The sequence below is a fragment of the Odocoileus virginianus genome, chromosome 24, assembly GCF_023699985.2.
Source record: "Odocoileus virginianus isolate 20LAN1187 ecotype Illinois chromosome 24, Ovbor_1.2, whole genome shotgun sequence".
NCBI classification, from domain to species: Eukaryota; Metazoa; Chordata; class Mammalia; order Artiodactyla; family Cervidae; genus Odocoileus; species Odocoileus virginianus.
This window is the reverse complement of record NC_069697.1, coordinates 11,461,672-11,484,321: the sequence shown is the minus strand read 5'-3', so window position 1 is coordinate 11,484,321 and position 22,650 is coordinate 11,461,672. Positions and strand designations below refer to the sequence as shown.

The window sequence follows — 22,650 nt, the reverse complement described above, 5'->3', positions numbered from 1 at the left end:
TAAATCTTACTAATGAAGATGATTTACATCAAAGCATTTAGTTCTAAAGTCCCTCTCTAAGTCATTATGCATAATCAGCCAAAGATAACCCTAATTAAAGGCAAAATGAAGGGGCAAGGGCAATGATAACCTTCAGGATGAAATACTTTATTATTATACTACTACAATATTTACCACCAAATTATCAGGGACCCAAAATTTGATGACGACATTCATTTTTTTAGGGGCAGAATACTATTTCTTCTGGAAAGTTTTAAAAATAGTAGAATAATGTTACAAAAAAAAAAAAAAATGAATGTGGCTAAATAGCTTACTGATAATAGTTTGTGTTTCTCACTGAATAGTCCCTCAGGTTTCACCATCTATAATTGTCAGGTCTTTGGTGATCTCTTTTCCTAAACGTCCCAAAGCAGAAGCCATTTTACAGACACTTGGAATATATTGTCATTAAGCCTAAACACATGTCAAATTAAGGGCAGTCAGTGGTGACAGGGAGTGACCTCTCAGTGTCCAGGGGTAGCACCAGAATAAGTGTTGAGACCTCAGCAGGGAGAAATGGGTCTGGGGCATACCTGGGCAAGGCTGGGGCCCAGAGCCACAACTCCCAGGCCTGAGCAAAGCCTCCCTGAGACCCATCCCAGGTCCCACTGCAGAGCCATCAGACTTCAAGGTGAGGAATTAGCTCAGACCCAGTGAACTTGGGCAGCTTCCTTCCTAGCTTTTGGAATACCAATAGGCCTTCAGATTTAGGTGAACCTCTGGACGGGAGGAGGCCACAAAACTGGCTGAAATGAAATGGCAGACAAAGTGGGATGAAAGACTGCAGCAGACTGGATTTCATTCAAAGAAGTTAAAGTACGTCACCCATATGCGGCTAGTATTCTGGCTTCAACGTCAAACATGTTACATGAGCAATAGGCACAAATCAGCAGCTTGCTAATACCAGAATATAAGGGCCGATATCCCTAAAGAAGATATGTTACATTTACGCAATATACTATTTGCCTAAAAGGTAAATTAATACATTGAGATGCTAATATTCATCTATCAGCAAAGTTTCCCAAATTACAGAACTCAGTATTCCTGATGGTTCATTAGAAACTGCACTCAGCTAACACACAGCTAAAGTATAGTAAAAGATAGTAAGATCTTCCTGGGAGTAATTTGAACTTTTAAGTCACCGACACACTTGGCTAAACAATTCTATCTCTAGTTATTTGTCCTAAGGAAATACCTGTAAATTCCAAGAGGTAGCTATTTATTTTCATTGCAGCATTGTTTATACAAACTCAGTGTCTACCAGCATAGACTTGGTTAACCACATGCCATTTCAATGAAATATGTATCTATTAGAATGATTTTGTAGAAAGTATTTAAACCACAAGACATTTTATGATCCATTGCTAAATGAAATAAGCAGGTTGCAAGATGCTGCATAATTATGTTCTAATTAATTGGTTTTTTTTTTTTAATTAAAGAGTATTTTAAATGGGAGGCTAGCACTACCTGTATCACTGGCTCATTTTACTGCTGGATTTCAAAGGTGAATGAGAGGTTTCGTTCTCTGGTATCTTAAGACTGATGCTGAGGGAAGTACGCACATAAAGTAAACTATTAAAAAAATACTGTTGCATTAGTGCCAAACTAAATGTCCTGAGAACACAGAACAACTTCATCCACTGGAAATGGAATTCTTCAGAGATGTGACACTTCACTACACAGAAATGGATTAAACTCCTGCTTTACTTCGCCAACAAGGTCCATCTAGTCAAGGCTATAGTTTTTCCAGTGGTCGTGTATGGATGTGGGAGTTGGACCATAAAGAAAGCTGAGCACTGAAGAATTGATGTTTTTGGAACTGTGGTGTTGGAGAAGACTCTTGAGAGTCCCTTAGACTGCAAGGAGATCCAACCAGTCCATCCTAAAGGAAATCAGTCCTGGGTTTTCATTGGAAGGACTGATGTTGAAGCTGAAACTCCACTACTTTGGCCACCTCATGTGAAGAGTTGACTCACGGGAAAAGACCCTGATGCTGGGAGGGATTGAGGGCAGGAGGAGAAGGGGACGACAGAGGATGAGATGGTTGGATGGCATCACTGACTCGATGGACATGAGTTTGAGTAAACTCCGGGAGTTGGTGATGGACAGGGAGGCCTGGCATGCTGTGATTCATGGGGTCGCAAAGAGTTGGACATGATGGAGCAACTGAACTGAAATGAACTGATGTGCCATGCTATGTTACAGTCCTGGTAATCAAGATGAAGTTCCTGCCCTCCTGTAGTTCACACTCGAGTGGTGGAATGATAAGTTCACACGGGAGCAGTGACACTGTTGGTATAGAGTAGTCTGGTAAAAAAAAATAACACAAGCTAATGTGAGAGAGCAACACACACTGCAGGTGGGATGGAGTTTGAGAAAGTCGTCAAGAAAAGTCTCTGCTGACACTGGAAAAGCAACCTAAGTAAAGGAAGTGAGTGAACCATGCAAAGACATGGCATGATTGGAATGTTAAAACCTAACAAGAAAACCAATATGGCGGCAGGGGAGTAAACTCTACAAAGAATCACAGGAAATGAGTGTGAGAGACTGGAGTGATCAGATTGTGTAGGGCAAAGTAGTCACTGTAAGGAGCCTGGAGTTAACTTTTCTATTTTGGTAGTAAAAGTCACAGTTTCAATGTTGGATGTCACATGTTGCTTTGACTCGTAGCATTTCTTTGGTGTTAACCAGCAAAGCCACCAAAATATGGGAACTACACAAAATATGGAACACTTCATGAATGTATGTCATCCTTGTGTGAGGGCCATGATAATCCTCTATGTATCATTTCAATTTTAGTGTATGTCCTGCTGAAGAAAGCCCTGGAATTTCTTTTAACTAGAAAGGAACACCATGGAAGCACAACATGATCTCACATATTTTTACAAAAAAACCTGAGATCTTGACTGGAAAACTGACTGCATGAGGCATAGGAAAAAGGGAGACCACTTAGGAGGCTGTTAATACTCCACGGCAAAGACTCGGGTAAAAGCAGAGGAGCCAGTGAGATGTGGTTAGGTGTGGAATATCTTCTAGATATATGACTGGTAAGACTGGATGTAGGTATGACATAAAAACAGGAGTCAAAAGATGACTCCATAGCTTTGGCTTGTGGCACCTAGGTGAATGCAGGTATCATTTATACACAGGAAAAAGATTTCTTGAGAGCAAGTGTTGGTAGGAAGGTGCATGTGTAGTGGAATAAGCAATTCCTATTTGACTGAGACACTAGAGCAGGAGAGTATGGAGGACTAATTCAGAAAGCCTGACCAGAGAGGAAGTCACAGATCAAGGCTTGGCAAAAACACCAGATATCTGGTAGCTTCCCTGAGAAGTTAAAGGAAAATTTGCAAGAACGCCAAGAGGAAAGCAAAAAAAAGAAAAAAGGGCAAAAACAAAACCAAACAAAAACAAAACAAGCCTTCTATTTAAAGCATGGCTTCAGTAAAAGAGAAGAAAAATATTTTAAATAACTATTTAAAATAAGTAGCTTGACTTTCACAAGTATTTTAAATATTAGTAAAAAATAAATTATATGTTGCTTTCTATACAGCTTTGACATTTATGAGTAAAAAAAGTTAAGATTTTTAAGGTATTAATACAAATAGCCAATTTCTAAAACATTACATAATGAAAGATGTTTAGCTTATTCAGATATCCTGTTATATAACAAATTTTTACTTCCTTTCTACATTTGTTCACTTGCATATTTTCCCTTCAAGCTTAAAGAGGTCATCCACACATACTACAATAACAGTTCAGTAGGAAATAATTAATTTGATAGGATACAACCACATCTTAAGCTCTATCTGGACAAATTGCTTAGGATGTTACATTGCATTGCTATCCTAAACTCGATAAGTTAAAACTCTTTCCCATCTATAAAATAAATTTATGAGAATATTTTATTATTAAAATGTCTGAGGATGTTGTGGTGAAGTAGCAATTTTCTTTAAACACATTTGTAATTAAATTGCAGATACATATATCCTAAAATTTTACTTTAGAATTATGAAATCATTTTTAAATATCAAAATGAGCTATATTTAGACTTCAGAATAGTACACAGAATTTCTCTTTGATGAATAAATTAAATAGAAAAATATGTTTGTAATGAAAACAGTGAACTTTCAGCAATCTGTTAAATTTATTCATTTATTTCCTTAATCCAACAAATATTTACTGGGGACTGTGTTAAGCACTAGGATAAGAATGGTGAATTAGGGACAACCTTTGCCTTCATGAAGAGTCCAAAACTGTAGGTGTTATGAGTACAACATAATATTCTATGTGAATTTCACTTAGAAGTAGCTGAAGTACTTGGGAAAGTCTTCCAAAAGGAAGTGGTGCTTGCTCTAAAAAATCTGGGAGCTGTGTGATTGATTAGTTGAAGGGAGACAAAAATAAGTGAAGTAGAGACACAACAAAGGTAAGTTCTCAGTGGCAAAAACACTGCATAAAGCCAGGGTCGGGGAGCCAGAGAGAAGGAATAGAGGTGGGCTACTCGAAAAGGTTGAAGGCAGAGCCCACCTGGCAGATAGATTACATGAAGGAATTTGTCCTTATCTGTTTTGTCAATATCACTCTGAAGGTTGTGTGGATAACAGTTGTAATGGGAACAGAAGGGAAGCAGGCAGATTAATCCAGGCTTTTAAAAGAGAGTGATGGGCTGAAAATGGAGAGGAAGATTAGTGGACTGACAGGAGGGATATTTAGGTAATACAGATAGGATTACAAGATGGATAGGAGAGGGAGAGGGTGTGAGATGGAGGTCACAAAGATGACCTCAAGGTTTCTGATCCTGAAACCAAGATAAAGTAGGTAAACAATGGAAAAAAAGACCAGGTTAAGGGGGGAAATCACCAGCTCAGTTCTGAGAATTGTACAGACTGAGGTACCTTTGAGACATCTAAGTTGTCAAAGATGTGGTTTGTTAGTCAGGCTGAATCAAGAGAACTGAATTAAGGTAAAACAATATTTCAAGAAGACATGAGTAGTCAATTATGGCAATTTCTGAAAAACACCCAGTGGGTTTAGTGACATAGAGATCAGACACTAGTAAGTTCAGTAAGGTGTATTTTTATATTTTTACGGCATAATAGGTCTTGAAGCCAGAAGGAGTTGGGGTAAGTCTGGGGAGAGAGTTGATGAAAATGATACCCTAAGTCAATATGTCTGGCTCTGAAGGAGAGCGGACGTGATCATGTCAGTAGAAGGGAATGAGGCATATTGAGTGTTTGGAAAAAGAATACGGAAAATCAAAACATAAATTGGAACTGGAAATAAAGATTAATGTGTAGATTTACCTTTTCATAGTTGAATTGAAAATTAAAAGAGAAAAGCTCAAAATTCTAGAATTCTTAGTTAACTTTCCAATTATAACCAAGGCCAAAATCAACCAGTTCAGAATTCTTTAAACTGAGTCTTTTCCTTCTGGGTCCCCTAAGAGAGCACTTGATTCTTGCTTTTGTTGTGACCCTTACCATACCCCATACCTATTCCCACATGTAATCTCTTCTAATCGTAAACCACTGTAGGAGATTGGTTTAGTCAACACTCAGCCAAGGGCCACGACTTCCCTGGTGGCTCAGAGGGTAAAAGCATCTGCCTACAATGCAGAAGACCCGGGTTCTATCCCTGGGTTGGGGAGATAACCTGGAGAAGGAAATGGCAACCCTCACCAGTATTCTTGCTTGGAAAATCCCATGGATGGAGCAGCCTAACAGGCTATAATCCAGGGGGTCACAAAGAGTCGACACAACTGAGTGACTCCACTTTTAGCCAAGGGCCAGATGCTGTGTGCGTGAAGTCTCTTCAGTCATGTCTGCCTCTCCTTGTGACCCTATGGACTGTGGCCCTCCAGGCTCCTCTGTCCATGGGATTCTCCATGCAAGAATACTGGAGTGGGTTGCCATGCCCTCCTCCAGGGATCTTCCTGACCCAGGAATCGAACCTGAAACTCTTACATCTCCTGCCTGGGCAGGTGGGTTGTTTACCACTAGCACCACCTGGAAAGCTGCCAGATGCATGGTAGGTAGTCATAAATGCATGAAAACTTTAAACATTTTGGAAAAGAAAATACTGAAAACACGCTTCATATTTTATTGGGAAGTCCTGCTGCCTCCATGATAGAGTGTGTAGGCTTCAGTGGGTAAATCTGACAACATCATGAGGCTCGAGCGATAAACAGAATGTCACCCCTGTCACTTTTGTCAATACCTCCTCTATACAAGGGGAAAAGAAAAGAAACCACAGTTTCAATTAGCCTTCCGTGGTCCATAAGATGGCACCACAAGTTCACAGAAATTAGACACTAATAGGACACTTTAGATGGATAAAGTGGTCCATGTGATCTCTGTTTCAGGAATCAGTGTCACTGGAAAGCCCCCAGATTGAGCTGTTGCAACAACTCCAACCATTCGGCTGCACTGTTTGTGCAAATGGGTGCTTCTGGTTTGTCATGAGAAATTGCTGGATTGCTCCATCCTAAACTGTTTAGCCATGGCATGGAAAGCTGCTACGCTGATTGGTCCCCAAGAGGCGGCCTTGGCTCACAGAGTTCAGAGCTGACACTAGCGCTCAGAAGTTAAACCCCAAGGGGATGGTTAGGAAAGCTGCATTGTGAGAGTGGAGAAGCAGGAGTGCCAACAACAGCTGCATTGCAGCTGGGTCACAAAGGAGAACAAGCAATCCCCTGACACCATAAAAGGTAGTGGATGACGGGGAGGCGATCTCTGCACCTCCATTTGTCACTGGCAGGCTGCCACAACTCTAAAATCCAAATGCTCTCACAAAAAGATAAAGCCAGATGTAAATAATTCCCTAATTTCATACCTTTTTTTTTTGTCGAAATCTTCAGCAGTAAGGATAGAGAGGGTTATTTAATTTATTTAAATGTAAATTTCTTTGATGACTGAACCAGTATACTGAATAAAAGCACTGGATTCAGTCACAGAAAGTGTTAAGTCACTCAGTCGTGTCTGACTCTTTGTGACCCACAGACTATAGCCCACCAGGCTACTCTGTCCATGGAATTCTCCAGGCAAGAATACTGGAATGGGTAGCCATCTCTTTCTCCAGAGGATCTGCCCAACCCAGGGATCAAACCCAGGTCTCCTGCATTACAGGCAAATTCTTTACCATCTGAGTGCACCAGGAACCTGAATTCTAGTCTGGTTCTGATACCAAGGAGAGGAATCACCAAGGAAAGCCACTAATTTGAATAGGCTTTGCTTTTCTCAATTGTCAAAGGATATGGACTGATTAAACTCTACTGGCTTAAAAAATGGAGTTCAATTCAGGGAAGTCATCATTGGTTAAAAATTCAGATTAAAGAAATTTAAGCTCTTAATTCACATCATACTCCTTTGCTTCCATTGCTTTTCAATCCATGACAGAGAAAAGGAATGCCAGTTCCTTTTCCCCTAGATCCAGCCAGCTGACACTGAGACTGGCCATAGTAGCCAAGACCTAAAATCCACTGTATTTTAATTTATTAACAAACAAAAGTAAATGGAATTGGAATGAATGACCCCCTTATTTTCTTCCGAAAGAACTTTAAGGTAAAGAGTCCTATCAAAGGTAAAACATTTTGAAAGTGAAAGTGGCTCAGTCGTGTCCAACTCTTTGGGACCCCATGGACCATACAGTCCGTGGAATTCTCCAGGCCAGAATACTGGAGTGGGTAGCCTATCCCTTCTCCAGTGGATCTTCCTGACCCAGGAGTCGAACCAGGGTCTCCTGCATTGCAGGAGGATTCTTTACCAACTGAGCTATCAGGGAAGCCAAAATGTCCTAGAAAGGTTCTTATACCAACCAGACTACATGCATATCGAAATAGTATACTGTGCTTCTCATTTTGTAAATAATTCTCAGAAGTAATTCTGGTTTGCCTGAAACTACTCTGTGTCCAGTGTTATAGTGTAAAAATAATAGCCACCCCTTCCTGGTTTGGACAAATATTCTATAGTTACCCTAATTCTTGTTTCCCTCTCACAAGTATTCACCTAAATCGGACGAGTTAACAATGGCTTTATGACACTGCAATATCAGCTGAAACCAGGAGACTCCAATAGCAGCATCGGTGAGGTCTTACTGTGACCTCAGCTTCCTATTTCCGCCACACTCCTAACAAAGAAGACATGAACAAAGATCCTTTCACAGCACAAGGCCATCTGATCTTTGTCAAGCGTAATTAAGTTTCCATTCATCTCTGCTTCCCCAAGACAGATTTTTCTGGGAGTCTGATGTCCTAGCACATTGCAATTCTACTTTCTCTTTACAGGTTATAAGAAAAGAACAGAAACACTGTAAGACCAGCTTACTACGTGCCAGGTGCTATTCCAGGCACTTTCTGTGTCTTGTCACATTAAATCCTTGTACTATACCTGCGATATTATTATTGTCTGTCTTACAAAATAAGAAGCTGAGGGACAGTGAGATTAGTCTACTTTGTCCAAGGCACAAAAGCTTGATTTGTCAGAACTGGGGTTCAAACAGAGACAATCTGGTTTCAAAGTTAAGGTATTACATTATTGACCTGGTCCAGAAGTTTATTATGAGGAATCATTATGCTATTTAAAGATAGTTTTATGGAGTAGGTCCACCCATACACTCATGCACCCACCCCCTCCATCCCTCAGCAGAGATTCAGAGAGTATCCACTGTTTGCCAAGCACAGTGTCAGGTGCTGGATTATGAGATGACTCTTGCTCTTATAGACTGAATAATACCATGGTAACTCTGGAAATGGGCCTTTACCAATTGCAAGATCATACTTAAAAGGGCTCTCACTGCACATAGTACCTAAGGAGAACACAGAGACCAAAGAATCTGTTGTGTCTGAGCAAGTCCAGGGAGGGGAGGTCTCAAAAAGGAGGTATCATACTTCAGCTGGTTCACAGAGAAAAAGTTGGCCAAGCATCGAGACAGCAGAGTACCTGCTCAGTCCAAGTTCTGGTGGCTTACAAGTTCTCTTGACAATATCCAAATTCAGGAAGTTATTTAGAAAGTCAGTCTAATGGAGAAAACGTTCCTTGTTTTAACACCATTAAAAGGCCCTGAAGCTAACAAAGGTTCATTTGATACCAACCATCTCAAAACCCATGTATTTGGAAAAAATAAGGTTACTTAATAACACAAGTTACCAAATTTCTACTTTCTGCTAGTCTAATGATTCTTGAGTCACCTTCTGTGAATAATAAATTTCTGTGACTTACAAAGAAAGAGCTATTGAAATTAAATATTAAACAATGTTTAATAAGCATTGTTTAGTGAGCAAAGCTCATTCACTTTAATTTCCAGTGTGAAGTGACCAGAAGTAGCACATATGCAATTACAGGAACCTTTAATCCAGGCAAAAAGGGAAAACACACACACAGTAAATGGTCAGAGACTGGCAGATTACCAGGAGAATGAGTTTGTATGTATAAATGTGTATGACAAGCATATCTCCAAACTGGATCCTTCCCAAGTCTCAGCAGAGTGTGCGGGAGAAGCACACACACATGGGTGTTTTGGCATTATTACAGAATAAGATTTTCTCTCTCTCTTAAGAGAAAATGTGTAAGATCGCAAGAAAAAGTGGGTCACTAAATAGGAAAAAAATCAAGTACAGAGGTGACACAGAGATGGAAAATAGGAAGTCTGAACTTCTCTGCCTTTAGATAGACAATTTAATAGTCTACTTAACAGTCTTCAGCTCAGGTCTAAATTACCACTGTCAACATCTCAGGCCCTCTTGATCTCAATTGGTAAATGTGCCATGAAGTCTTCACAGAACTCATTAGACATCAACCTCCCAAAGAGTCTTCATCAAATTAGGAGCTCTGAACTGATGGGCACACTATAAGTAGTACTTTCAATGACCTGTTGGAAGCCAACGTGGATTAGCCTGAGAGGGAGAAACTCCTGAAGGCCAGTCTTTGGGTGGAGAGTGTGGTTCCCACTCTTTCATGGTCTTAATTTCCAAAGAACCCAGCAAGGTTCTCACAGTAAAGAACCAAAAAAGATGCCCTCCTGGTGAAGGCAGGTGAAGAAGAATAGTCTTTGTGAAATATACTCCATTATGAATTGAACATATCCAACATCCCACACAAAAAAATTACACAGCATGACAAAAGGAAAGAAAAACACAGTCCAAAAAGATGAAGTTAGTGTCAGAGCCATACTAAGATACTGAAACATGAAACATATTATAACTGTCAGAAAAGAAACTTAAAATAACCATGACTAACATGTGAAAGACTAATGGAAAAAGGAGACAACATGCAGGAACACATGTATAAGGTACGCAGAGAAATATTCTAAGGAAGAATTAAAAGGAAAAGCTAAATATCATAACAGAAATGAAGAATAAATTTAATGAGATTGTTAGAAGACTCAACATGACCACAGAAAGAGTCAATGAATTTAAAGATAAGTCAATAGAAACTTCCCATACTGAAATGTAATGTGAAAAATGAATAAAAAGTACAGAACATCCAAGAACTACAGGAAAATTTCAAAACATGTAATACACCAGTAACTGGAATATCAGATGGGAAAGAAAGACAAGAGGGCAGAAGAAATATTTAAAGTAATATTGATGCACAACTTCCCAAAATATAATAAACGCCAAACCATAGATTCAGAAAACACAGAGAGCACTAAACCAGATAAATTACCCAAATAATAAGCCTAGGCATAGTGTGTCCAAACTATAGAAAACTAAAGACGAACAGAAAATCTTAAAGTCAGAGAAAAGAAAGTACCAATGTAGAAATAAGATTAAAAAATACATGAGATTTCTTGGACATCCCTGGTGGTCCAGTGGTTAGGAATCTGCTTGCAGGGGACATGGTTCTATCCCTGATTCGAGAAGATTCCACATGCCTAGGGTCAATTAAGCCTGTATGCCATGACTACTGAGTCCTCATGCTACAACTACTGAAGTCCACATGCTCTAGGGCCCTTGCTCCACAACAAAAGAAGCCCACACACCACAACAAAGAGTAGCCCCTGCTTTTATTTTTTCATTTTTTTTATTGAGGTAAAAGTCACACAGTATAAAATATACAGTTTTAACCAAATTGAACTGTATAGTTCAGTGGCAGTAAGTACCTTCACATCGTTGTGCAAATCTCACCATCATCCATCTCGAATTTTGCACCTTCCTAAACTGAAACTGTCCTCATTAAACACTAACTCGCCATTTTCCCTCCCTACTCCCTGGCTCTAGGTATCCACCAGTATACTTTCTGACTCTATGAATTTGACTATTCTAGGTACCTTGTATAAGTGGACTCAAACAGTATTTGTCTGTACCTAATGTACACTGAAATGCATTTGTAAGGTTAACTTAATATATGTCCTGTGAACAGGCTGAACCTTTCCTTCTCCTGTGCTATACAGTAGGCTCTCGCTAGTTAACTATTTTTACGTCGTAGTGTATAAATGGAGGAGGGCATGGCAACCCACTCCAGTATTCTTGCCTAGAGAATCCATGCACAAAGGAGCGTGGGGGCTACAGTCCATGGGATCACACAGAGTCAGACATGACTGAGCACCGCACCGCAGACCAGCAGTGTCTGCATGTCAACCCCAGTCTCCCGACTCAGCCCACCCGCTCTCTCCTCGGTGTCCGTGCATTTGTTCTCTATGCCTAGTGTCTCTGTTTCTGCTTTGAAAATAGGTTCATCTGTACTATTTACTGTTTATGAGGCTTCAAAAATGAAACCTCTCACATTTCAGAACAGATGTGGCTTCATTTACATATATGCCTCTGTGTGTAGATCTGTTTGTATAAATACACACACATACATACATCCAGATGTTACGGGGGAAAAAAAGGCAACTTTCTTTAGGAAGTGTTGGTCCAATCACTGGAATGGAAGACATTTGTTTTGAAAATGTATGCGGTCAGTACCACCTTTTAAAAAAATAAAGTAAAACTAATCATTCAGCCGTGTCCAACTCTTTGCAATCCCACAGACTGTAGCCTGCCCAGCTTCTCTGTCCATGGACTTCTCCAGGCAAGATACTGGAGTGGGTTGCCCTTTCCTTCTCCAGGGATATTTCCTACCCAGGGCTCGAACCCAGGTCTCCTGCAATGCAGGCAGATTCTTTACCAACTGAGCAAAAAGTAAACATGGGTTTAAATAAGTGTGCTGTTTTAATAACTAAAGATGCTCAAATTTTCTTCTATTAAAATTATCAAACTAGAAAAATATAAATTATAAACAAAGTTTAACTCACATTAAAATGTGTTCATGCTTTACTACATGACAGGAAAGTCAACATGATGCAGCAGAAAGAATAGCAAGGTGGAAATTGTGATGTTAGGTTATGTTGTATCATGCTCAGTCACTCCGTGGTATATGACTGTTTTGTAACCCCAGTGAACTGTAGCCCGCCAGGCTCCTCTGTCCATGAGATTTCCCCAGCAACAGTAATGAAGTGGGTTGCTATTTCCTTCTCCAGGGAATATTCCTAACCTAGGGATCAAACGCGTGTCTCCTACACTGGCAGGCAGATTCTTTACCACTGAGCCACCTGGGAAACCCAGTATCATCTTATTTATCCCTAAATAAAAAGCTAACATTTCTTTTCAAACATAGCATCATAATACTTATATATAAAGCCAGGTATCATTATTTCACATGACTTTCAATGCCTGAGAATTTGAGTATTTTAATTTTACTATTTCTGAGAATATCTGACAAAAGAAAATATCTCTTAACAATGACTTTCAATAACTGACATGCAAAAGCAGAATAAAATTCTGATATACTTCAGAGGTACTTGGATTCATAGGTTACTTGGTGGCAACAAGTAGAGTAATTATAAGATTGATTCTATAATTATACCTAAATTTAAAAAGAGATTGATTATACATACCAAAATGCATAAAAACTATAAGATTCATTATGATTTAGAGTAAAAATAATACAATGATAAGTGAATTACTGCCAGAATGCTAATAAGTTTAGATATGGCAACTTCATATAAAATGCTTAGCTGAACACTGCATTGAATTAAATTTTCTTCTATATTTCAGTCAATATTTCAGTAGCACAATATATGTGATATATGCCTTCTCTTTTCACAGAATAAGTTTTGTAACTTCAAGGGTATATGTCCGTAATACTCATTCAGTGAGTCACAGGAAAAATTTTTGTTTCCTGCTCCCTCCAATCTAAACATGACTGTACGGTGATTATAATAAAACAAAGGAACCTAAATGTTAGTCAACGTGCAAAGTGGGAAGAGTTTTGCTTTAGAGAAGACCAAATGGAAAAATAACCTCAGCTCTAAACAGTAATAATCATTACAAAAGGCCCAAGGAAACACACAATGCTGCACTTCCAGATAAACTACACTGACACCATTCTAGCCTGGGGTATGGAACTTTTCCATGGAACTTCAAGTACTTTCACAACTGGAGTTTTATGTAGCCCAATTAACTTTGGCTAGACACAGAAATCTGGCTCAGTACTTCCATGCAGTAGCCAAAATAAAGGTTTGCTGTATCAAGAATTACTGTCAGAGTCTCCCATATCCTTCCTTCTCTCTTACTAACCTAAATCTGGAAAATAACCTAACAGCCAAGTTCCTTTTACTACAATTTAAATCAATACTAATTTCACTGGCTCAAAAAAACTACAAAATATTTGGCTGAAATAAACTGAACAAGGGCAAAAGGAGGATCAAAAAAAAAAAAACCAAAAAACAAAAAAGTAAGGATGTACACACAACTAAAGTACATACATGGTTTTAGAAATAACTATAAAACCATTTGAAACATGGTGATAACGGAAACTTACTCCTTTCTTTCTCAATGCTTGTCCAATTTTAAATTCATGGCATTAGTCCTAGGTAACAAAGTTCAAACAAGGAATAAATCACAATTTTAAAGAGAACTTGTGTTTAATATTTTAACTGGACATGACATTGGTATGAAAGTTCTATATATTCTATAGTTGGGTCACCCAGGTCCAACTATATTTAAACATAGAGGCTACCAATGACCCTAAAGCAGAACTAACTATTTTCTAGGGCACCCTGGAACATTGGTGATTAACACAGGACCTAAAAAGTGTCAATAGCCAAAAACAGAAGTCCTAAGCTCATGAACTATAAAGCTTAACAATAAAAATGTGTTTACCCATTCAAACTAAACTAGTATTTAGAGGTAATGCCTAGAAATAAGCTATTTTCATACCTTATGGGGAAGCAGGATTACCAGCTTACTTTTAGCATCTCTAATCAGGTATAAAAGGGAGGAAAGCATCACACAAAATTATTTAATATAGAATGAATATTAACGATGCTTAATTCAGAAGTCCTTGAGGATGTATCCAATTCTACTATTGAGTAGCTTATTTATTCTTGGGACATATCTTAAATCTTAGAAGCTCAGTTTTCTCATTTATGAAACGAAGGTAGTACTCATCATAAAGCTTCATGAAATAACACATATCAATCACAGACATTGAGGAGATGTACACCCTCTTGTGCCTACCTCCCCTTCCAGGGTCTTGAAAATTATACTGTATCCACTCTACAATTAAGCCACTCTCATTCATTTATTCAGTATATACCTCTGGGAATTAGAGTGATGCCTTAGCATGGATTAATAAATCTCAATGCACATGTTGGCAAAATGAAGGGACTAATGAGGACATGAGATTCAGACTAGGGAAACAAGAATATTTAAAAATCAGCTACCTGTACGCCTTTAACATATAGCCTGTTGTTGTTGCTTAGTCACTAACTTGTGTCCAAATATTTGGGACCCCTCAGACTGTAACCTGCAGGCTCCCCTGTCCATGAGGTTTCCCAGGCAAGATTGCTGGAGTGGGTTGCCATTTCATCCTCCAGGAGATTCTCCTGACCCAGGGATCAAACCCATGTCTCTGTGTCTCCCGCACTGCCGGCGGACTCTCTACAGCTGAGCCAATGGAGAAGCCCAGCTTACACAGTGCTACACAGCAACTACATCCAAACAAACCCAGGGGAAAATGACACAAGGCCAGCCCGTGCATAACCTAACAAGAGAAATACAGGGGAGGGTGCAAGGACAGTGGCTAAGACTGGGAAATGCCTTATGCTAACTGTATAAAAAGATAAGTAAAGACTCAGTCTCTGCCCCACATTCAGGGTCAAAAGACACAGATTTATATTTGTCATTCAATTGAAAAAGTACCACTACAGAGACACTGAAAATCACCGAAGTATAGAGAAAGGAAAAAAAATAATTGCTTAAAAGACGCAGGCAAGACTTCACAGAGGGAAATAAAATTTGAACAGGCAGAGAGAGGAAAAGGACATTTTTGGCAGAAGAAAATAAAAGGATTTGATCTATGGAATTTGTCAAAGCATTCTGGGAAATCCTAAATCTTCTTGAACTTTTCTAAATACTATCTATACTAAAAATTCTTAAAGAAAAATTTGTATAAAAATGTTCTGAAAGACATACCACTGGCTATAATAAAAGCATCAACATTTTTGTTTTTGTCAAAGTTGTTTCAGAAAAATATAATTCTTTATATGAAATCTTAATATACAATATAAGTTTAATTTTGTTGCAAGTCAGTTGTACATATTGTATTTTTGGTCAGTTCTGACGGAACAGTAAAAACACCATTCCATTTCTTTTCCTCTCTCTTCAGAGTAATAGCCAATTCCATTTTATAATATTTTATATTTAAAGCATTCAGAAGTCAAATTGTGTGGCATTTTCTACCTTGCCAATTTCATGTTAAGTCAATGGCATTTTACCAGGCTAAGAAACCCAAAATTAGACAAAGGCAATCCACTGGGATCAAAAATTTGCCAAATCTCATAATTCAAAAAGAAACTATTAACGATGGTTTCGGACATTTTGGCACTGTGAGTTTAAGCCATTCCATAATAGGGTTTATATTTCATCTAATCAGCAAGTCGGAAACTATAAAAGTTCTATTGGTGGGGGGGATTAGAATTTGAATTGTAATACATGTCTTTTCTTCCCTTCCTTCCATATGCTTCAGTAAATTGAAACTGCTAAATTTTGTTTTTAAAAACATCTTCTTAAAAATAAAGCAGCATGTAAAATCATAGTTTTAGTACAGGAAACTTAAAATATTTAGACTTGAAACAAGAAGGAAAAATAAAGGATACGTAGTTTCTATATACAAAGTTATGTCACAGTCTAGGTATATTCAGAATTAGGTACAGATAAGTTTTCAATGTTTTTCCTTTCCAAGTGATTTTATTGGAGGAAAGATAAATCAGGCATTTGAAAATTTTAGTTTTGAATGTGGTATTTTTTGAAGGTGGCCATTTATCAATCTAATTTAAAATGTTTCTATTTTAATTCCATAAGAACATCTAAAGACAGTAGTTGCGGCAAGAGATGTATATGAATTCTCTTCTTATTTGGAGCTGTGTGAATTACCATCCTATCAGAATAGGAAATGGAAAAGGTTTTCATAAGGTAAAACACATTTTTTTCTAACTGATTAGACTAGACATAGTACGATCTTGTAAACGAACCAAACAGCAACTCATACCCTGCAATTCTGAGTCGTGTTCTTTCTCTTTCTCTGTTCCTTATTTTTTGGGGCCCCATATTAATTTCTTTCTTAATTCTTTCTTTCACATATTTTATTTCATTTTTTTGTTTGTATATGAAAACATTTCAACATTTTTACTCTCCTACCCTTCAAATGAAAATTGTTTTGCCATCACTTTTTAATTTCTAAAAGCTCTCGTTTTTTCATATTTATTTTTTTATATCATCCTGCACTCCACAAAATGCTATATTACCATCTCGAACGATTTTTTCCTTCTGTTCCCTCATTTCCTTTTGCTAATCCATTTGTTTCAGCTCCAATCTTTTACATTTCAGGGTTTCCTAATACGAGAGACGATCTCTGATTGCCCGTTGTTATTTTACAAGTTGAGTTAATAAAAGCTGAATGAATTCTTCAGGCATAAATGTGCTTTCTGGACTGGAAAGAGTCACTTTCATAAGTCTGGTTAGGGAGCTAGTCATTTTCAGAGATCTCCAAATGTAGGTATATGGAAATCTTTTCCCCAGAGTGATTCAGTTTCTCCAGATAAAAATGCTACCATTTCTTGGGAGGTGAGGTTTGTGTATATGTGTTGCTGGCTGGGGGTATCAACTCTTGTGTAGTTGTGTTCTGCAAGTAACAGGGGACAGGTATTGACAGTCTGAGTACTCCACTGGAAAACATTTGATCAGTCCTCTTTTCATTCTGCTCTGCATTCCACCCTCGACTGGGCAAGCTGTTTGAGTGAGAGAGCTGTCTCATTCCACTGCCTCACCACCAAGAACATACCTTCCCTTGACTTGCAGTGAGTGCTTGGCTACTAGGGTTGTGCACACGGGGAGAGACAACTGATTAGCCTATTTTATTCTCCTTAATGCACTCTCTTCTTTGTCAGCTACCACCAAGTCTTGAGTCTCTAGATTTCTTATTTTTATCCCATTCCAAACCTCCTTTAGACAGTGGTTTATTCTGTTTTGATGAATCAGTTGTAACACCTCTTTCTGCTACCTGAGTTCCAAAAATCAACTTAAATGTCACCTCCCCTCCCATTCTCATTGTTCCTATGAGGTTACTCCTTCTCAATATTTTATTCAGTAAAAGTTTATTCTGATTTACTCACACAATCAACATTTCTGTGCTCACCGTTCTTTTCAAAACCCACTCTGTAAATCTCCTTCTAGATTTAAATATGTCTTCTCAAAAGACATGTTTAGTATCATCTTCAGCTAGAGTTTTCAATGAACTGACTTTAATTTCCTGGCCTAGGAATTCCTTGCTCATTCAAGTAAAGTTAATTCAAAACCCAAACCCCAGTGAGGGGAGTACAGTGGTGACAAATTCTCTGCAAAGATTTCAGATTCCATGCTGAGACAGGCAAACTTTCATGCTGCCCTCTTTTACCAGTATGTGAACTTTTTCTACATTGTTCTTTCACAGAGGATATGAACTTTCATACTTTATTGAGACACCTAATTCTTGGCCTTCTGTCTGTCTAAGACTTCACCTCTTATTCCATCAAGAAGGAAAGACAGACAATAAGCTCCTTCTCATGGGTTGTTAAGACTAGTAAATTATCCCAAATCAACTTTAAGGTCAGCCTACTGTTTACCATTCTGGTGTTTAGTTACTGCTTTATTTTTACCCTGGGGAAATTCTCTTCCTACTCTTTGAGCTGAGCCATGCATTAAGAGCATATCTGTTGTATTTACTAAGCACACCTAGATGTGTTGTAGTGAGACATTTTCTGGTTACTTAGTCTGCCTATATAATCTCTAAATAGCATTTCAGTGGTATCTTAGAATGGAAAGGTAATACTTGTAATTGTTTAGCTTATCACCTTCTATGGGAAATAACATTATTTTTAAACAATTATAAGATACCTTTCTATGAATTTACTTAGGAATTACTTTCCTGACCATTCTATGTTTTTGCTAATTTTGCTAATATTCACTTATTTTTAGTAACACTGGAGAGAAATTAAGGGATATGACTAAAATAACATAGACAATATACTTAGATTCAGACTGAAGGCTAGTTGTATCATTTATTAGTTGGTGAACTCAGAAAAGCTATCGAAATATTTTGAACAATCTCTGACTGTAAAAAACAAAAAAACATTATTATTACTTTGAAGCACATAAAATTACAATTTTTGTAAGTCACAGTGGTTGACAATAAACAAGTCCTTATGCTTCCAATATCGCTTTCATAGAAATATGGCCAAGAGACTCATCACACAGTGGGTAGCCAAATTATGGGTGCACTTCTCTTACAGAATGACTTCTAGTTAATTGGAATTCTAGGTGACACTGATGGACACACATGCAATGTTTTATATAATACTTGCTTTTTGGATAGAATCCAGTGTTATAGCCAATCTGGGGTTAACATTGGCTTACAGAACATAATCTTTATACAAATATTGTTATTTTGACAAGTTCATTATATAATCACAAATTTTGGGTTCTCCATTTATATATTTCAACTAAGTACATCAAGGATACACATCATACTTTATCTATGGCAAATCCCATAGCCAAAGGAACTCATTTTTCTATATTTTTTGTACATTGTTCTAATTTAGTATGACCATCATTACATCCTAACAGTCTGGATTAACTGGCTAGGAACTGGTACCTCAGACCCTATCTACCTCAATCTGCATAGGAGAACCAATTTCTAAAGGGTGAGAGAGACAGTTACTCACTGTTAGAGCAAGTAGTTTCCCATAGGTAAGATGAGCAGGGATGTGGTCAGTCTTGGATCTCAGTGATTCCATATACCAATGCTCTGCTTCAGGGAGCATGCTTAATCGCATGTATGCTTCACCTGACAAGAGAATCAAAAGAAAAATCAATCTGATGATACAGTTTTCCAAGAACATTTGCAACAGCATCATATCACATGTTTATATTCCATATATTTTCAGATTCTATGAGAAGTACTCTCATCCATTATCTCATTTGATTCCCCTAAAGTCATCATTCTGTCGATTTCACAGATGAGAAAACTTATGTTTGGCAAAATTAAGTGAAATGCCTAAGTCAAAAATGTAGTATTCAGTAAAGCTTTGATTTTTTTTAATCTATAAATGTCTAACTCTCAATCATATGTGCTTTGTCACCATTTCATTTTTTAAGGTTGGGTCTTTCTTATCTACAATTTTTATTCATATTCATTCTTTCCTTTACAAACTCAAGTATTTACAGACTAACTACTAAGTGGAGAGTATTATGCAGGACCTAAACAACAAAAGTTCAAGGTCCTACCCATTAAAGTTGAAAACTCTGTTGAGAAAGTAATATTAAATGAAGAAGTTAAAGGGAATTCGTTGGTGATCAAGTCGTTAGGGCTCCATTCTTCCACTGCAACGGACACAGGTTCAATCCCTGCAGAAGCAATGGGACATGGGTTCGGTCCCTGGTCTGGGAACTGAGAGCCCATATGCAATGTGGCTGGGGGGCGGGGGAGAAAGGAACCAAAAATATTTGGGAAGAAGCATTGGTGCTAGATCTTAGTTTTTTCAGAAATTATCTGCATTTTATATTTTAACAAGTAAAGTAAAATTTACCAGTTTCATTTGGAAAATACAATGAATATGTGACAATTATTTAGCATGCCCACTACCAAGTACAAAGCTAGTCTAAGGCCTTTCAGCCATCAGCTATTATTTTCAACTTATATAAATTTTGCCCACCAAATAGCTTTTCATTAACAGCCAAATAAGAGAAAACAATCAGAAATAAGCCAAAAGTGTATCAGCTGCCATCTTATCACCACCCGCCTCTCCTTTCTACACTTACAGTTTAAAGAATATTCCACTTGATAGGAAGATTAGATTCCAAGATGATTTGTGTATTTAAATTAAATATTATAGTTACATTAAACACTTCAAATGTAGAAACTACTCAATTTCTGAGACCAACCAACAAACTGGTGACCAGCATTATTTTTCAAGAAGATTTTTATAACAGTTTAACTAATCATAATTGTGATGGCTCTTTCCATTTAGAGGAATAATCAGAGGCTTTTCCTAGATGTATCACCCACACTGGTTGTACATCTTTGCTTCAATGAAAGAGCTAGCTTTCTTTTATTTTGATCAAATTCTCTTTACATTACCACAGTGTTGTCAATACAAATATGTTTGATGAATTGAATTGATCTGCATCTCCAGGCTTTTTGAGTGCCCTTTGCCTGTCCAGTTAGTAAAAATATTGGTGACAAATTACACGTAACATAAACAAAAATGTATGCACCACTCACACATCTATGTTTTTCTAGTTCTGAAAACAGTCCTTAAACTATATTATCATAAAAATGATAGCTTGATTTTTTTTTCCCTAAAGCTTAAAACATGTTTCCATTTAAGAAGAATTTGGTTAGACATAATCAAGTGCTCAGGTTGAGATGCAAGAAGTACTGAAGCAAAGACCAAAGACTAGACTAAAATACACAAAATATGCATAGTTGTTAAGAGTGGTAGGATTAGGTACAGATTTTTTTTCATGTTTCTGTAATAATTATATTGTCTTATCATCATATCTTATAATAAGTAAAACACTGCCAGGCAATTTTCTTTTTGCAATGTTGAACTAATAAACATTTCCAAATAAAGCAAACAGTAATTTTTCTTGGGGAGAGTGAACCTTTTCTTTATACTAAATATTAGATATGATTTATATAAAAATGTAAAATCAAGTATTAAAAAATTTAAAGCAATTAATGATAACCAAAATTCAACCACCTCTGAAATGTATTTTAAAGCCAGTAGAAATTTCAGAGTCAGAGCTGAAAGATGGGTCTGCTTTATGAGGTTCTGTTTGGAATTAATCTGAAATTCTACTTATAGTCTTCAACTGCTCAGAGATCACCTTTTAGAAGTTGACAATCACTGCATTTAATATGGCTTCTACTTTTAATTTATTTAAAAACACAACGAGTTTGTAGAACAGTAAGCTACCGGCACAGAGAAAGTACAGGGCAATCCTAAGTCCATGGTGCTTCTGAGATTCAAAATTTCATATTTAAGTGGTTGATGTTTGAAAATCATTTCAAAAAGCATACTCCTCCTTTTTTTCCAAGTCAGAAATCTATCATTATTAAAACCCATTTTGAAATGAAATATTATTAATTTGCTAACTATTTAACTTAACTTACTTTGTTCAGTAAGAACTCATAAGCAACGTGTTAAGTTATAAAGCTTGTGAGGTGGGAAAATATCAAAGGACCATAAATAAAAAATATAATGTAATAATGCATCTTGGCAAGTATATGAAAAATGTAAATAATCAGCCTGCTTAGGTTCTATGGATTACAACTTAGAAAAACTTCAAGTAATCATTTGCTGTATCTCAATAATAATGATGGCAATAGCATTTATTGAATGTTTATTGTGAATTAGGGTAGCGAACCACAAGGAACCAGCATCTGACTTACATGTGCCCACTCCTCCCATTCTATACCTTCAGGTGCACAGAAGGTTTTCTCACTTAGCCCCACAGAGCTCCTTAACACCTCACCCTCATTCAGCCAGTACCAACCAAGTTTTAGATCACATTTGTGAGATGAAACATATTTTCAGTCTCTATATTAGTTGCTCTGTACCTCATTTTTTTTAAATTAAGGAATGCCCTTAATTAACCTGGATTACAGATGAGAAAACTGAAAAGCAGAGTAGCTAAATTAAACACACAAAACCATAAATGTAGAAAGCTGCAGTTCAAACACAGGACGGCCTGATCTCAGTGCGTTGCTCATCTGCTGGTAGTGAACAATCATGAGCTTTCCAAGTGTCCAGCTCAGGTGAAAATTATACTTTATCTCACTCATGGGAAACTGTTTTCTAGCTTGTGATACACAGGCCATCAAGTTCATTTCACTTTGCCTTGAGCTTATCTATCAAATTAAAGGAGTAAGAAAGAGCAACAATAATCCATGGTTGACCTTTAAAAACATTTCTGCCTCAAACTGAATTCAATTCTTAACAGGGAAATATGTAGCATATAAGATGTACTTTAGTTCTTAAGGTTAACCTTAACACAAAAATAGCCTATACAATGGTAATAAAATCAAG

At 37.4% G+C, this 22,650-nt stretch overlaps 1 protein-coding gene and 1 non-coding gene across 6 annotated transcripts in view; both read right to left on the bottom strand.

The window, feature by feature from the left end:
* TMTC2 (transmembrane O-mannosyltransferase targeting cadherins 2) overlaps positions 1-22,650 on the bottom strand; it is a 392,263-nt gene that overhangs the window by 97,970 nt on the left and 271,643 nt on the right. For all 5 annotated transcript variants that reach the window (XM_070454288.1, XM_070454287.1, XM_070454291.1 and 2 more), the window contains one exon: positions 19,282-19,403. In XM_070454288.1, the coding sequence (XP_070310389.1) occupies positions 19,282-19,403 (122 nt within the window). The remainder of the gene's footprint in view (positions 1-19,281; positions 19,404-22,650) is intronic.
* On the bottom strand, positions 2,758-2,860 carry LOC139031010 (U6 spliceosomal RNA). The gene has a single exon (XR_011483440.1). It is a non-coding gene; the product is annotated as a U6 spliceosomal RNA (small nuclear RNA).